This window comes from Alnus glutinosa, chromosome 1 (assembly GCF_958979055.1).
Source record: "Alnus glutinosa chromosome 1, dhAlnGlut1.1, whole genome shotgun sequence".
NCBI classification, from domain to species: domain Eukaryota; kingdom Viridiplantae; phylum Streptophyta; class Magnoliopsida; order Fagales; family Betulaceae; genus Alnus; species Alnus glutinosa.
The window spans coordinates 2,447,329-2,463,188 of NC_084886.1; the positions used below are offsets into that span (position 1 = coordinate 2,447,329).

The 15,860-nt window shown below is 36.9% G+C and overlaps 2 protein-coding genes across 2 annotated transcripts; both read left to right on the forward strand.

Moving 5' to 3' along the window:
- The first annotated feature begins 2,117 nt into the window (after positions 1-2,117).
- LOC133865483 (trans-Golgi network-localized SYP41-interacting protein 1) lies at positions 2,118-9,736 on the forward strand. The gene is made up of 8 exons (XM_062301899.1): positions 2,118-2,664; positions 2,747-2,962; positions 3,045-6,356; positions 6,908-7,742; positions 7,845-8,494; positions 8,720-8,867; positions 8,955-9,036; positions 9,305-9,736. Exons 1-8 carry the CDS (start codon positions 2,515-2,517, stop codon positions 9,405-9,407), a joined length of 5,496 nt encoding a protein of 1,831 aa, XP_062157883.1. The 5' UTR covers positions 2,118-2,514; the 3' UTR covers positions 9,408-9,736.
- A 1,393-nt stretch (positions 9,737-11,129) lies between these two features.
- Positions 11,130-15,778, forward strand: LOC133858395 (uncharacterized). Its single transcript, XM_062293860.1, has 8 exons — positions 11,130-11,460; positions 11,988-12,046; positions 12,145-12,399; positions 13,048-13,108; positions 14,301-14,425; positions 14,739-14,801; positions 14,908-15,032; positions 15,463-15,778. Exons 1-8 carry the CDS (start codon positions 11,373-11,375, stop codon positions 15,602-15,604), a joined length of 918 nt encoding a protein of 305 aa, XP_062149844.1. The 5' UTR covers positions 11,130-11,372; the 3' UTR covers positions 15,605-15,778.
- Positions 15,779-15,860: the final 82 nt, after the last annotated feature.

Consider the following 15,860-nt stretch of genomic DNA (forward strand, 5'->3'; position numbering starts at 1 on the left):
AAGATTACCAGAAAATATTTTTCAAAAATTGATAGATCTTCAATTTTGTTACAACTTGTACATAGTGATATTTGTAATATGCATGGTAATCCTACAAGAGGAGGCAAAAAGTATTTTGTAACATTCATTGATAATTTTTCAAAATATTGTAATGTTTATCTTATGTTTTCAAAAGATAAGTTCTCAAAAGATAAGTTCTGAAAATTTTAAAGTTTACAAAACAGAAGTGAAAAATCAATGTGATGTTAGAATTAAATGCCTTGGATCCGATAGAGGAGGAGAATATTATTTTCCTTTATATTGTGAATCTGTAGGCATTATTCATGAAATATCCATAGCATATACTCCACAACAAAATGGAGTTGCAGAAAGAAAAAACAGAACTTTAGTTGAAATGGTAAATGCATTGCTTTGTAATTCTAGACTGAATAAAAGTTTTTGGGGAGAAGCTATATTTTCTGCGTGTTATATTTTAAACAGAATACCTCAAAAGAAATCCAAGATTACTCCATACGAATTATGGAAAAAAAAGAAAAGAAAACCCAACCTTAGTTATTTTAAGATGTGGGGGTGTAGAGCTATTGTCAGATTACCTGAGCCAAAAATCAAGAAATTGGGACAAAAAGCTATTGAGTGCATTTTCTTGGGTTATGCACAATATAGTAAATGTTATAAGTTCTTAGTAGTCGAACCTAATATTTCTGTTGAGATAAATACTGTTATAGAATCCAAAGATGCAGAATTTTATGAACATAGGTTCACATCAATTCCATCTATTAATGATAAGATGGTGGAACCTATAAGAAATAACAATGAATCTGGTGAACCAAGTGAACCTTCTAAAATAAGGAGGAGCAAAAAAATGAGAAAAGAAAAATCTTTTGGACCAGATTTCATTGAATATTTGGTTGAAGGATTTAGAGATTCATCTTGTTAACAAAAGATCTCACCTAATATAGAATCGGATCCTTTGACATATGAAGAGGCTATAAAGTCTCAAGATTTTGCATTTTAGAAAAAAAGCGACGTTGTAACTCGCCTTTAAGAGCATTTCGTTTTTTCTGCTTTCATTTACTTTTTCTAACAATAAAATATGAGATTTATTTTTCTTTTCCAAATGAAGTAATACATTCTCCTTATAGAATTACTCTTTCAAATGAAAATGAATTATCATATGCATCGAGGGGATGCATCATACATATACTAACGTAATGATGTCGATATTGACAGATTGTGTTAAAATAAGGAGCACTAGAATTGGATTCCCTAATCCGAGTGTGGTTTCCTAAATTTAGTTAAGACTTCCAAAAAGTGACCTGCATTGACTTTCCTTCAACTTTCCTAAAATGATATTGACCTACAATTTCTCCTCATATTTAGGGGCATTGTAGCTCCTCAATTTAAATATTATTTAATGTAAATAATTTTTTTTTTCCACAAAAGTTCTTTCTTTCCCAATCTCTCTCTTTCAGGGCACACCAATCTACCTCCCAGTCCCAAACTCCTCTTCTCCTCTTCATTTCTCTCAGGTCAAAAATAGCCATCTAATTCCTTACTGACGTTGATGAAATATCTGTAAAGAAAAAAGACCACTTAATCTGCAATCATTCTTCGTCCCTGATGTAAAACAAAAGGGGAGTGCAAGGCACTCTACTAATAAATTCTTTTTCTTTTGAGTTCTTTCTTAATTTAGTTCACTTTTTGACGTTTAAGCCTTCCTTAATTTTCACGACTTTCCACATTTACGCAATTTGATCAATAAATATATCACTTTTATTGCTTCCGTTACGTCAATCCCGATTTAAATTTTAAAGTAAAATAACAATAATCTTTGTACCAATTCGATCAAGGTCTTGACTCTTGAGGTATCAATTTGCATGCATAGAGATTATGAACAAATTTTCATCAAGAAAGCATTTCACGAACTCCTTTGCCAAAAAAAAAAAAAAAAAAAAAAAAAGTTATAAAAATTCATATAATTAATAAAATTCTAAATCCTTTGAACATATTTGGACCGAGTATTCTGAACTCTTGACTCTTGACTCTTTGACTCTTCACCAGAATGGAAAAAGAAAAAAAAGAAAAGGAAAGGAAAATCTCAATTCGAAACCATAAAACGACACCGCAGCATCGATCCCTGTGTTACCTGCAAAAAGTTTCCGTTTTTCACCGTTGCCTACTTGGCTTGCGTTAGCTCTGGACAGACAACGGTCGCGTCTAACACGTACCAACAACAAAAGAACAGTAACGCCTCCGCTCTGTGCAGATTTTTAATCCCAAGCCTCCAAAGTCGTCCGATTTGAATCGAACCCAAATCGCGATCTCTCCGATCACCGTTGGTTCTACGGAGAAAAACGGCGCTGTTTTCCTCGTTCACAGCTCAAATACACCCCCAATCTATCAGCATCAATTCCTAGGGTTTCGTTTTCTAGATTCACTGCGCTGGCATCGAATCCTTGATTTTCAGATCTGGTTTTGGTTGAGGAGGGCGCAATTCGATTATGAGCGATTGAAATGGCTGAGAACCAGAGCTCAGAGCAAGTACTGCAAGATTCTGGGTCCGAGAGCAACTCGGATCCTACTGAAGCATTGGATTCGGAGCATAACCATGCAGTCTGGGTACCCGAAGGACAAAACGGGCACGTCCATTCACCGTTTGACCAGGTAAACCTAGTTAGTCAGCGAAATTAGTAGCGAAGATTGAAGTTTCTCAATCTCATATGCTTGGTGGCGCACCAATTTGCAGGAATCAGAATCCTCGCCGCCGATGGAGGATCAGGTCGAGCACGATGTCGGGGATGCGTTGAAAGAGGACATGTTCGTTGACTGCCCAGACGAGTTGGCTGTGGCGAATGCTGATCATAGGGAAGCAACAGTGGCGATGGGGACCGAAGAGGGTTCTGAGGAGCAGAACGGCGTGGACGAGAGTGGAGCTCATGAAAGCATTGCAAAGGAATACATGGTAAAAGATTAATTCCTTTGAGAGAGAATCAAAATTTGGGATTTGGGTTTTTGGTATTGATTGTTCTTGTTGTTGATTGCAGGAAGAGAAGGAGTTGTTTGCTAGAGAGGTTGCTGGGCTTCATCACCAGCTTAAATTGTTGCTGGGTGAGGAAGATGGTTTTGTGGGTGATGCTCCTTTGCTTGAAATGGTGAAGGACTGCTCAGAGTTTGTGAGAACTGTCTCGGAAGAGCGGTTGCGGAATGAGGTGAAGATGAGAGAGCTTCATGCTGAGATTGAAGGTCTCAATGCAAGGGTTAGTGAGCTTTCAATGTCAAATGATGTCGTAGCGTCTTACTTGGGCTCGGCTCGGAATGAAAAAGATCAGGGCATCGAGGAAGTTGTGAACAGGATGTTGGATGCTCTAGGCTTGGTAGGTTGTCAAGAAGAAGCATTTGATGGTTATGGTAGTGGGAAGATAATTCAGGTTGAGAAAAGCACCTTGTTGTTAATTGACAGAGTAGGACAACTAGAAGATGAAAATAGGAAATTGGTGGAACAAATTGAGAAAGACAAAGAAATGGTTGAAAGGGTGAATGCGAAACTTGCGAACACGAAAATGGAACTTGAGCAGGAGAAGGTTAGATGTGCTAATACCAAAGAGAAGCTAACTATGGCTGTGACAAAAGGGAAGGCATTGGTACAGCATAGGGACTCATTGAAGCAGTCTCTGGCTGAGAAAATAAGTGAGCTCGAGAAATGTTTAAGTGAATTGCGAGAGAAGTCAAGTGCATTGGAGGCTGCTGAACTAGGTAAGGGGGAGTTGGTCAGAAGTCAAAATTTGGTGGCGTATCTGCAGGAAACCCTATTGCAAAGGGATTCCATTCTCGAAATGGTTGAAGAAATTTTGTCTCAAACCGGTGTACCTGAGGAACTTCAATCAATGGATATCATTGAGAGATTTAGATGGCTTGTGGAAGAGAGAAATGTCCTGAAGGGTGTTTCACTGGAATTCCAAAACTTGAAAGATGTTTTTTCCTCAATTGATCTACCGGAAACTGTTTCATCATCTGACTTGGAAGCTCGAGTGGGTTGGCTTAAGGAATCATTTTACCGGGCCAAGGATGAAATAAATACTTTGCAGGATGAAATTGCTAAATCAAGGGAAGCTGCTCATAAGGAGATTGACCGTCTAAGTGCTTCACTTTCGGCAGCATTACAGGAGAGGGATTATCTTCAAACAGAGTTGTCTGATATGATGAGCAAATACGAAAAGATTGTTGAAAAAGAGCATCAAGTTTTGTTAGAGAAGAACAGCTTAAGTGCTTCACTTTCGGCAGAATTAGAGGAAAAGGATTCACTTCGAACGGAGTTGTCTGATATGATGAGCAAATACGAAAAGATTGTTGAGAAAGAGCTACAAGTTTCAATGGAGAAGGATCAGATAGTGAGTATGTTACTTGAGGTTTCTGGAATCGAAATGGGTAATGACGGGGTCTATCAGACCTCCTCTGACCATTCTGCGATCATTCAAAGATGCTTTGAGAAGATAAAAGAACAGAGCAGTGCCTCTTCAGATTCTTCCCATGTTAACGAAGAATTGTTTGAAAGAGCTCTAAGTCATTTGTATGTAAGGGATCAAGAGTTGATGCTGTGTGACACATTACTTGAAGAAGAGATGATGCTGAGGTCAGAGGTGGATAAGCTGTCGAATGAGTTAAAGTTGGTATATGAAGAACTTGTAGCTTTGAAAGAGGAACAGGGCTCTCTACAGAAAGATCTTGGAAAGTCAGAAGAGAAGTCTACTCTCCTGAGGGAGAAGTTATCCATGGCAGTTAAGAAAGGTAAGGGACTAGTTCAAGATCGGGAGAACTTGAAAAACCTTCTGGAGGAAAAGAACTCAGAAATCGAGAAGTTCAAGCTTGAGTTACAGCAGCAAGAATCTGCAGTTGCTGACTGCAGGGACCAGATCAACAGATTGTCTACTGATGTAGAGCGCATCCCAGAGTTGGAGGCTGATCTTGTTGCTATGAAAGATCAACGGGATCAACTTGAGCAATTCTTATTGGAGAGAAATAAATCGCTTCAGAGAGTGGTTGAATCTATTGAGGGCATTGTTCTTCCTGTTGAATCAGTTTTTGAAGACCCAGTAGGAAAGGTGAACTGGCTTTCTGGGTACGTTAATGAATGCCTGGATGCTAAGACATGTGCAGAGCAAGAGTTAGGGAAGGTAAAAGAGAATGCTAGTACTCTGGCTAGTAAGCTGGCAGAAGCCCAAGCAGCTGTGAGATCGCTGGAAGATGCTTTGTCAGATGCAGAGAATAATATTTCTCGACTTGCTGAAGAAAAAAGGGAAATAGAAGTTGGTAAGACAAATGATGAACAAGACTTAAAGAAAGCAATAGAAGAAGCCCAAGCAACTGTGAGATCGCTGGAAGATGCTTTGTCAGTTGCAGAGAATAATATTTCCCGACTTGCTGAAGAAAAAAGGGAAATAGAAGTTGGCAAGACAAATGATGAACAAGACTTAAAGAAAGCAATAGAAGAAGCCCAAGCAACTGTGAGATCGCTGGAAGATGCTTTGTCAGTTGCAGAGAATAATATTTCCCGACTTGCTGAAGAAAAAAGGGAAATAGAAGTTGGTAAGACAAATGTTGAACAAGAGTTACAGAAAGCAATAGAAGAAGCTTGTTCCCAGACTAGCAAGTTTGTTGAGGCTTGTGCAGCTACGAAGTCACTTGAAGAGGCGTTGTCTCTAGCAGAAAATAATGTGTCTGTGCTCTTCAAAGAGAGAGAAGAGGCTCAAGTAAGTAGAGCTGATGCAGAGATGGAGCTAGAGAAAGAGAAAGAGGAAGTTGCTATTCAGACCAGCAAACTAACAGAAGCCTACAAAACTATAAAGTCACTTGAAGATTCACTATCTCAGGTAGAGACCAATGTTGCTTTGCTGACTGAGCAAAATAATGGTTTACAAGTGGGTAGAACCAATTTAGAGAATGAGCTAAAGAAGCTGCGAGAGGAAGCTGGGTCCCAGGCTGACAAGCTTGTAGATGCATATGCAACTATAAAATCACTGGAAGATACGCTGTTGAGGGCAGAGAATGATATTTCGGTACTTGAAGGTGCAAAGAAAAATGCTGAAGAGGAGGTCTTGTCACTTAATTCCAAGTTAAGTGCAGCCCTGGAAGAGTTGGCTGGAACCAGTGGCAGCTTAGAGAGCAGATCTGTAGAGCTCGCTGGACACTATAATGATCTTCAAGTAATTATGAAAGATGACACTCTGTTATCCAAAGCGAAAGAATGCTTCGAGAAGAAATTTGAGAGCTTGAAAAATATGGATCTCATTCTTAAAAACATAAGGGACCGTTTCGTTGACATGGATTTAGAAGAGCTGCAAAGTCAGCATTTCATGGAGGTAAAATATTACGTATATATGGTTTTCAATCTTGTTAAATGCACACTTCTCTTTTTATTGGTAAGTTATATATGCACAGGGGGTTTGAATTCACGATCTTTCCATCCATCCCATTCTTATGGGGGATGCTATTTTGCTGGATCTCCATGTGTATGGATTTAGCTTTTGCTTTTTTGTACCTCGATTCTGGATTACTAATTGTTTTCACTTGTAATCATTCTGAGTGCATCATTTTTTATACGCCAATCAGTCTGGTCTTTTTGGAATTGTTATCATTGACAAATCATCTTCATTTGTAATAATGATTCTAAATGAAAAAAGAATATGCCAATGTTTTGAAATATGTATGCACAAGAAGATCCACTTGAGTGTTTTTGAGAACAGAGGGCAATTTCGTAGGTTTATGTTCTTTGTTAGTTCTTGGGGATCTCTCTTGCTTGCTTGCTCACTTTCTTTTTCTATGCAGAACACAAAATAATTTAAATCTTCTTGGTTCCTCCTAGATAATCTTTTCCAGCGTTTCTCTGATTACCTTGTTTTTCTCATTCCAGGATAATTCATATGTTACGAAACCTTTCTCAGATAACCTTGACAATAATATTGTTAATGTTGAAATCGATAACAGCTGGGTTAGTGCTTCAAGTGGTGATAATATATCTTCACATTTTAGAAAGTCTGTGGAAGGATTCCAGTTGAAGAACAAATTTCTTGCTGATAAGTTTGAAGGTTTCTCATCTTTAGTGGATGAGTTTATTGCAGCTTTGTTGAGAAAATTACAGGCAGTAGAGGATGGAGCAGTAGTTATAGTTGAGCACATTGAATCTTTGAAACAAAAAACAAAGAATCTAGAAATGTATAAACAGGAACAGGAGACTACTATAAGCATGTTAGAAGATGATGTTAAGACTTTATTGTCTGTTTGTACCGATGCTACAAGAGGACTTAGCTATGTTCCTGAGCCTGAGAGTTTGAACCATAGTTTGTTCCTGGAAATGAGAGAAAGTGATAGAGGTGCCACAATAGTGCAGCAGCAAGGGGTTGATGGCAGAAAACATCTTGAAGCTGCAGACAAGTTGTTATTTGCTACTAGAAAAGTTCAAGCTCTGATTAAACAGTTTGAGAGCACAAGTAATAAGGCAGCTGCTACAATTGAAGAATTGCAGAATAAATTGAAGGAAAGCAGAAAAGGTTTTGAAAAAGCTGTGGAAGAAAAGGATCTAAACCAAAATATGGTTTCCAAGTTGGAGACTGATGTAGAAGCATTACAAAATTCATGCAGTGAGCTGAGGCTTAAACTAGAGGATTATCAAACCAAAGAGGACAAGTTGAAGGAAAGAGAGGCGGAAGTTTCCTCTTTGTACAATACTTTGTCAATGAAAGAACAAGGTAAACATCTTTGATTGGATCTTGCTGCACAAATCTATTTCGGTTAATATTTTTTTCTGTCAGTTTTCTTCTGATTTTTTTTTTATATATTTGTTGTTTCAGAGGCAGAAGTCCCCCTCCTGTCAGCATCACAAGTGAAAACACTCTTTGACAAAATTAAAGAAATTGAAATCCCTATAGCAGAGTCAGAAGTAGGAGATGTGGAGCCCCATAATTCAGCTCATGTAAAGAAGCTCTTTAACATCATTGATAGTGTTACTGAATTGTGGCAACAAGTAAACTTATTATCTCATGACAAAGAAGAGCTAGAGTCGACCCTTACAACACAGGTTCTTGAAATTGAGCATCTGGAGGAGGAAGTTGAAAAACACATTAGAGGCAAAGAAGATTCTGAAAAAATGAAGAATGAATTGTCTGAGCTCACATTTGGTTTGGAGAACATTATAGGTATGTTCAGAGGTAGAGATCTAGAGGACCAAAAATTTGCTGGAGTGAAGGGACTTTTGTCGGTTTTAGAAAAGCAGGTCATGGACATGCTTTTGGAATCTGAAAATTCAAAATCAAAAGCTCAGGAACTTGGCACAGAGTTGCTCGCAAGCCAAAAGGCTGTAGATGAATTGTCAATCAAAGTTAAATTACTTGAAGATTCAGTTCAAGGTAGGAGTGCTCAACCAGAGATTGTTCAGGAAAGGAACATCTTTGAAGCACCGTCATTGCCTATGGGGTCAGAGATATCTGAAATTGAAGATGTGGTAAATATATTATATTATTTCCCATTATTCTTCAATGCTCTCTCTCTCTCTGTCTCTCTGTCTCTCTCTCTCTCTATGTCAGATATTAAATGAACAAAGATGCACTTAAGGCAGAGCAATGCTATGGATGTATCATCTTATGCTTGTCGTTTTGGTGAATCAGAACTTTGCAAAATATAGAGAAGATGCATGTGTAAGTTATATTGCTTTCCAATGGTTGTGCAGGGCTCAGTTGGACAGAATTCAGTATCTCCTGTCCCCCCAGCTGCTCATGTGCGAACTCTGAGAAAGGGTTCAACTGACCACCTGGCAATCAACATTGACTCAGAATCTGAACGTTTGATCAACAATGAGGGAACTGATGAGGACAAAGGTTTGCCTTCTTTATAACCCTCATCCAAATATAAGTTTTAAAAGCTCAGAAAGCTTATGTCTTTTTTTTTTCTTCCCCGTTTTTCAGGTCATGTATTCAAGTCTCTGAACACATCAGGTCTCATTCCAAAACAAGGAAAGTTGATGGCAGATCGAATTGATGGAATTTGGTAATGTGCCATATTATCTGTTTAAGTTTGTTAGTGAGGAAATTGAAACCCTTCTTCCATTCTGCTTGGCTGTGTTTTTTTATTAGATTCTATGGAAACATTGCCTAGGAAAGATAAACCCTAACAAGTGCTAAGATTGTAAGGCCTGAGATTCAAGTAATTATCCTTTTGGTAGCAGATTCAACCAATGCCTCGCATCACCTCTCCATTAATTGTGTTGAAGCCTAATTTCATAAACCCTAAGTTGCTTTTTAATCTATGCATGCAGGGTTTCTGGTGGTCGAGTTTTGATGAGTCGTCCCCGAGCAAGGCTAGGCCTTGTAGCTTATTGCCTCCTCTTGCATATTTGGCTTTTGGGAACCATTTTGTAGCGAAGTCTGTGATCGTCTCTACGCTGGACCACACCACAACATTTATCCTTTGCCTCCGCAAATTGTATCATAGGGTAGTCATTTTTTCCCCATTCTTTATGACCGGTTAACATGTTTATATACATGGTTCCATCACCATAATGGTTCTCTGCAATCATTTTTTAGGGTTCCAGGGAATCCAAGCCTTGTAGCTTGAATAGAATGTGCCCACTTCAATTACTTCTTTTGTTCCGTTGGAATTTTGAGCTGTGGTACAGTAGATGAACATGAAATCCAAGTAGTAACATACATTTTATTCTAAATAAACTAGTTTGCATTCTTTTTTAATACATGCCGTTTAATGGACTAAATTAGAAGAAATTCTTTCAACCCAATTTGGACTGAAATTTTGTCCATTATTTACAACTTCTTTGTTGATTGAATAAAAAATTATACTTGTCCATAGTTCCAACAAGCCCTCTATATATATATATATATATATATATATATATATATATATATATATATATATATATATATATATATATATATATATGATACGTTGCCACTCCATGACACAATTATTGACATAACTATTGACTTTTATTTTTTTATTAAACAAAAAACCACAAAACCATAGAAATGAGTTGGGGGTCTGGTTTTATGTCTCTTTTTTTTAAAAAAAAAAATAATAATAATAATAAAAAGAACCAAAAAAAGTTAATTGTTGTGTCTTTAGGTGGTAAAATATCATTTCTTATATATATATATATATAGAGAGAGAGAGAGAGAGGTGAAACTCCTTCATCTCCTAACATTCCCTTATGCATTTATTTTTCAAATCTATTAATGGATCTATAGGACACATCGTAGATGGAAATGAATGGAAGAATGCTAGGAGACGGAAGAATATCATTTCTCATATATATATATATATAGATATATATATATATATATATGCGTCTATATGTACGTATTATTTTGGACTTAATTTTGAATGTAAGCATATCTTATACTATGCCAATTAACAAATTTTTCCTTTCCTATATTGCATTGGACCAATTAAGGCCATGTTAACAACTGAATCATCAATTTTAATCCCCATTGATTCATTTTGAATGCTGAACAAATTGTAAAATCGAGATTAATTTTAGAATATGTTTCAAAGTTACTGACTTTGCTAGGAGGAAAAGTATGGAGGATGATTATCTTAGACTGCGTTTGGTCCTCCGATTTCACATGCCAAATGAACATTTTAAAACAAAATTGTAGTGTTTGAAAAAAAAAAAAATTCTACATTTTTGTGTAATAGGTAAGACTATAAGACGGTGCACTTTTAAAAATGCATTTCTAAAGTCGTTTAAAACATTTTTTTTTTTGAATAAAAAATTTTACGAAACACTTAACTACATTTTTAAAATTTTTATTTTTATTAACTAAGTTTCAAAATCACTATTTTTTCAATCTAAACATTTTTAAATTGTTAAATCAAACGAACACGTAGAATAATAAGTAATAACCATGAGCCAATGTGTGACAATGTGGACTGGATTTAAAAAGGAAAAAAAATAAAATAAATTACTGATATAATAATAATAAAAAAGGAAAAAAAAAATAAATTAAAGGCTCTTGTACCAGACGGCAGGCGAATTTCCAAAACTACCCTCCGAACGGCCCACGTGGCGAAAGCTCAAAACCTAGAGAGAATACTGATAAAAACGGTAAAATAAACGGTAGGTTGAAACTGTTTTTTCCATTCCATCAGAGACTCAGAGTTCAGTTTCTCATTCATCAGCCATTTCTTGGGGTGTCTGTCTTTCCAGTTTCACATCCGAAAGAACACCAAAAGCTGCAATCTTCCCCAACGGAACCGAAAAAGTTGGGGTTTCATTCTCTGATTTCCTCAGTTGCTTTGCTGGAGAACTAGTTGGAATATAGCAGACATCAGCGTTGCACCCCGTTTGGAATTTGACGCTGTTATCTAGAATGGGTTTGCTCTCTACGAACTGTTGGTGGACCAGAACAAACGATGTCTCTACAACCCTCTTACCCTGCAGGAATTCTACTTTCATTGGTCGGTTTACTCTAACTCCTTGATTATATGTCACTTTCTCTCGTTTTATTAGTTTTTGCTCTTCACCCGCTAGCATATATATCAAACAAGAAATATAAAATGGCAGTTATCCTTGCTTCTTCGTTGATTTTGGTCTATGCAATTTAAGTTGAACCTGTCATCGCTTCTCATAAAGCTTCAATTTGATGTTTGTGCGACTAAGAGCAAGAGGGTACATGTTGGGCACGGTGTTTAATTTGATGTTTGTAAGTCAAATGTTGTTTTATTATTAGTTTCTTTTTGTTGCTTTACGTTAGGTATTAGAATAAAACTGCAGCCTCGTGATTCAATTCTGTCATAACATTCCATGCTAAAGTTACAATCTTGATGTCAAGCTGCCCGACCCATCTAAATTGCATTGACATATTCCTAGCAGAGAAGCTCTATTTCTAGTCTTGCGATGTTTCATTCTCTGTTAATTATGAAATTGTTATTTGTTAAGGGCTCAACTCTTGTATGATTGTTCAAATGTGATTACATATTATCAGGCGGGAAGTTCATTTACATCTATGATGCGCAGAAGGTTTTACCTGCTAAATTTTGCAGTGTGAGATTCTCAAAATTTGTTATTTGATCTCTAATTCTGAGAAAAATACTATAGTTTTTGTTTTACATTATCTAACACTAATATACTTGTTTTTGCAGGGTTTAAGATTAAACACAAGGGCTTTTGCGAGTCGGAAATCAGTGAAGAAATTGAGAAGAGATGGACAACCACCTAAAAGTGTAGTAGATAGTCCTCCCACAAAACATAACTATATTCAAGATGACAACATGGTTGACTCTTTTGAAGATTCAGCTTCCCCGAATTCTGCCACCATACCTTCCAGGAGTACAGTGCTTCAGGCATGCACTGTCACTTCCGGACTGATAGCAGGGTTGGGTATGATAATTCGACAGGTAGGCTTACTACCTTCGGCATTCTACTATATTTTTGTCTTTAAGAGTTATTTTTCCTGGGTTCTTAATGACCACATAGTCGTTCTTACATCCTTTCCCTCCATTCTAGTTTCTCATCATGTGTGAATTTGATTGTATTTTTCACTTCCTCCTCTATTACCTGTAGATTTTTCCATTTTTCTTTATTTGGAAAAAAAATAAAAAATAAAAATTGTGAGCCAAGTTTGGAAGTTGAAGCTGGATCACATTTTTAATTCTGTGATGATCTAAACATTCAACAGCTAGTTCCCCTTTTCTTCATCATGCTGCGTGTGACAAGGAATGCATCCTTGTATCTGGTTAGATTGTGTTAGTAATGTACCATTATATTGTCCGATAGCAATCAGGGTCCATATGACTCTGCTTCTATTGACTATAACTATTTAAGTTCAGCACACACTGAACATCAGTGATAAAAATTGAATTATGAATTAAAGCTTTGTTACTTAGGCCTGAGTTCTTGGTTTTAGCCAGGACTCCTCACTTTGGTTGAAAAGAATACTCTCAATTTCAATATGAAAGAAAAAAAAAAAAAATTATGGGCAAAATTATGCTTAATATGGTCAATAATCTGTGTTTTAAATGTTGTTCCATAACTGCAACTTGCAGGTATCTCATGTTGCTTCAGTGGAAGGATTGCCGATCCTTGACTGCTCCACAGAAGTATCATGTATACATTTTGTTTCCACTTCTATTGCAAATTTGTCATTGAAAACTTTACTATTGTTCTCCTTGTGAGAATATTGTTTCCTTTGCAGAATGCATAGACGATTTACTTTGACAAGACACATTTAGAAAACTGAGCAAATAGGACCGGGGTAGTCATCTAATATGTAGACTTGTCCTGAAACATTAGAAGCATTTGTGGGATTGCACATGTCAATGCTTAGAAAAAGAAAAATGGTACAGGCCCTTCGCAATGTGATACTTCGCCTTAGAGCTTTACCAAGGGAAAATTATTGAGTGATGATAATAATGTTAGAATGTGTGCTACGTAAATGGCAAGGACTAGAAGGCTGGAAAATGGTTCTTTGTCCATATTTCGACATCAGAGAAGGATCAGGGAGGCTGCTCGTTGCCTTAATTTTACATATTGATAAACTTATGCTCGTTCGTATTACTGTTGGTTTTCACTGCATATGCCTATGCCTCTGATATCTGACTTCCTCATCTTAACCTGAAGTACTGCTACCTATGACAAGATCATCAGCCACCCCTAAGGACCTGGCTTATGCATAATAGGGTGGAGTGGAAGTGTGGCAGGTTTAGGTTCCAATCTTGCTTAGCAAAACATGAATAAATAAGTTGAAAAAACAATAAAGACGGTAGAAATTGAAAAGTGATGAAGGATGTCTATTGCTTACCAATAGTCAGGTTAAGGTTAAATGCAGCGCAACTAAAGTTGCCCATGGATGCAGGTTTTTTTTTGGGACTTTCATTTTGCTTATACTCATTCAATCATCCTCTAATGGGACAATGGAATAGCTGATACCAAATGCAAATCAAGTCTTTCGCTTTATTTGTCTAGAGTTTGAAAGCACAACTACGCTTTTTCATGGATCTGGAAAATAATCTTGGGATCTGATTTTCAAAATAAATAATACTAGATAATCAAAATGCGCACATTTTTAAAATCGTCAAACAAGACAATATATATGTATATATATTGAAATAGAGATTACCCAGATTGTTTATTGAAAAATGTTCTCCTGATAGGTAAATAGTGTGAACAATGTCATTGTGATGTGGAATCACCTTTCCAGTATTTGAGATTTCATATGCTTCATTTTTGGCTCTTATCTGGCAGACTGGAATTAGATGTTTCATTACTTTAAAGAGTGTCATCTTTTTGTTGTTTACAGTTGGTTTTGAGATGTGGCATCTTGAGTTGATTACAGGATTAGTTATACTGATATCGTCTTGCCGATATCTACTACTGAAGACGTGGCCAGATTTTGCTGAGTCTAGCGAAGCAGCCAACCAGCAGGTAACCCTGCTGACTTTTCTGTGTCTCCAGAGGGACTCGTTCAGGCTTCACATATATATTTTTTATTTTTTGTACACAATTCTCAGGCTCATCCAATTTACCCCCCTCCCAAAAAAGAAAGAAAAAGAAACCACATCACATAGGTTGAGATGATTTTGTAGGTCAGACTTTGCTCATGTCCAGCTTTTGCTGGCATTCCTTGTGGCTGATGAGCTGCAAGTTTTAGCGCAGCGGCTTTCATGCAGCTCAATCATTTTGAATTGATCCTTAACTGGCTTTGGTGAATTCCAACAGCATGCTATTTCTAATGCAGGTCCTTGCTTCACTTCAGCTTTTGGATTACATAATCGTTGCGTTTCTGCCTGGTATTAGCGAGGTAATAAGCAGAGAAAACTATGTTCAATTAATTGTGCATGTGTGTTTGTTTCTTTTTCAATTATAGTTCTACTAAGATTGTACACTTACATGCCTCGATTGACTAGGAACTGCTTTTTCGTGGCGCACTGCTACCACTTTTTGGATTCAATTGGAAGAGTGTCTCTCTGGTTGCTGCTGTTTTTGGTGTTCTACACTTGGGCAGTGGCCGAAAGTACTCCTTTGCAGTCTGGTACTCATCTTCTTGACTTGATGGAGATTTCATTTTCATCAAATTAAATGATGATGCAATTGCATTGACTGTCTGGTCTGTTTTAATCTGACAGTAGGCATATCCTCTTCATTTGATCCCTACTAATATTTAGTATGCCCTTTTTGTTGTTGTCTTATATTTCTCATTATGTTATTATTGCTCTGACTGTCAAAGAGTATACCCTTTTACACATCTCATGCTCCAATATCATAAGTGAACTACAGCCTTTGAACTTCCAGCCAAAGGATGAAGAAAAAGAAAAAATTCCACTCACATGGTGTAAAGTAAAATGTCTTATTAATAGAAACCCAAAAGAAGCTCTGGGTGTTTCCTTAGATGTCTTTTGATCAAACTGTTCAAGAACCTTTGACTCCAACCAATCATGATTTTACTGTTTGACATGTTTCAGGGCATCTTTTGTTGGGCTTTTGTATGGCTATGCCACAATTGTGTCTTCTAGCATCATCGTGCCAATGGCTTCTCATGCAGTAAACAATCTGGTTGGAGGGATTTTGTGGCGATACACATCAAATTCCTCAGAGAAGTTATGAAGGAAATAGCGTCTCTGCTTGATTTTCAGTGAACTGTATATATGTAATTTGATTTGTTCTGCAAAACTGGTCAATGGTGCGTCCTTGCCTAGTGTGGACATAGCAAACTTAGCCCACTATTATTGCCTTTGATTGAAAAAAAGAAAAAGAAAAGGAAAGAATCCAATTATGATACCCAAATGTCTTTCATAACCAACTAACTTAATTTGACTAAAAAATAAAATGGGTAATTGCATAACTGGTCCCAAGGGTTAGC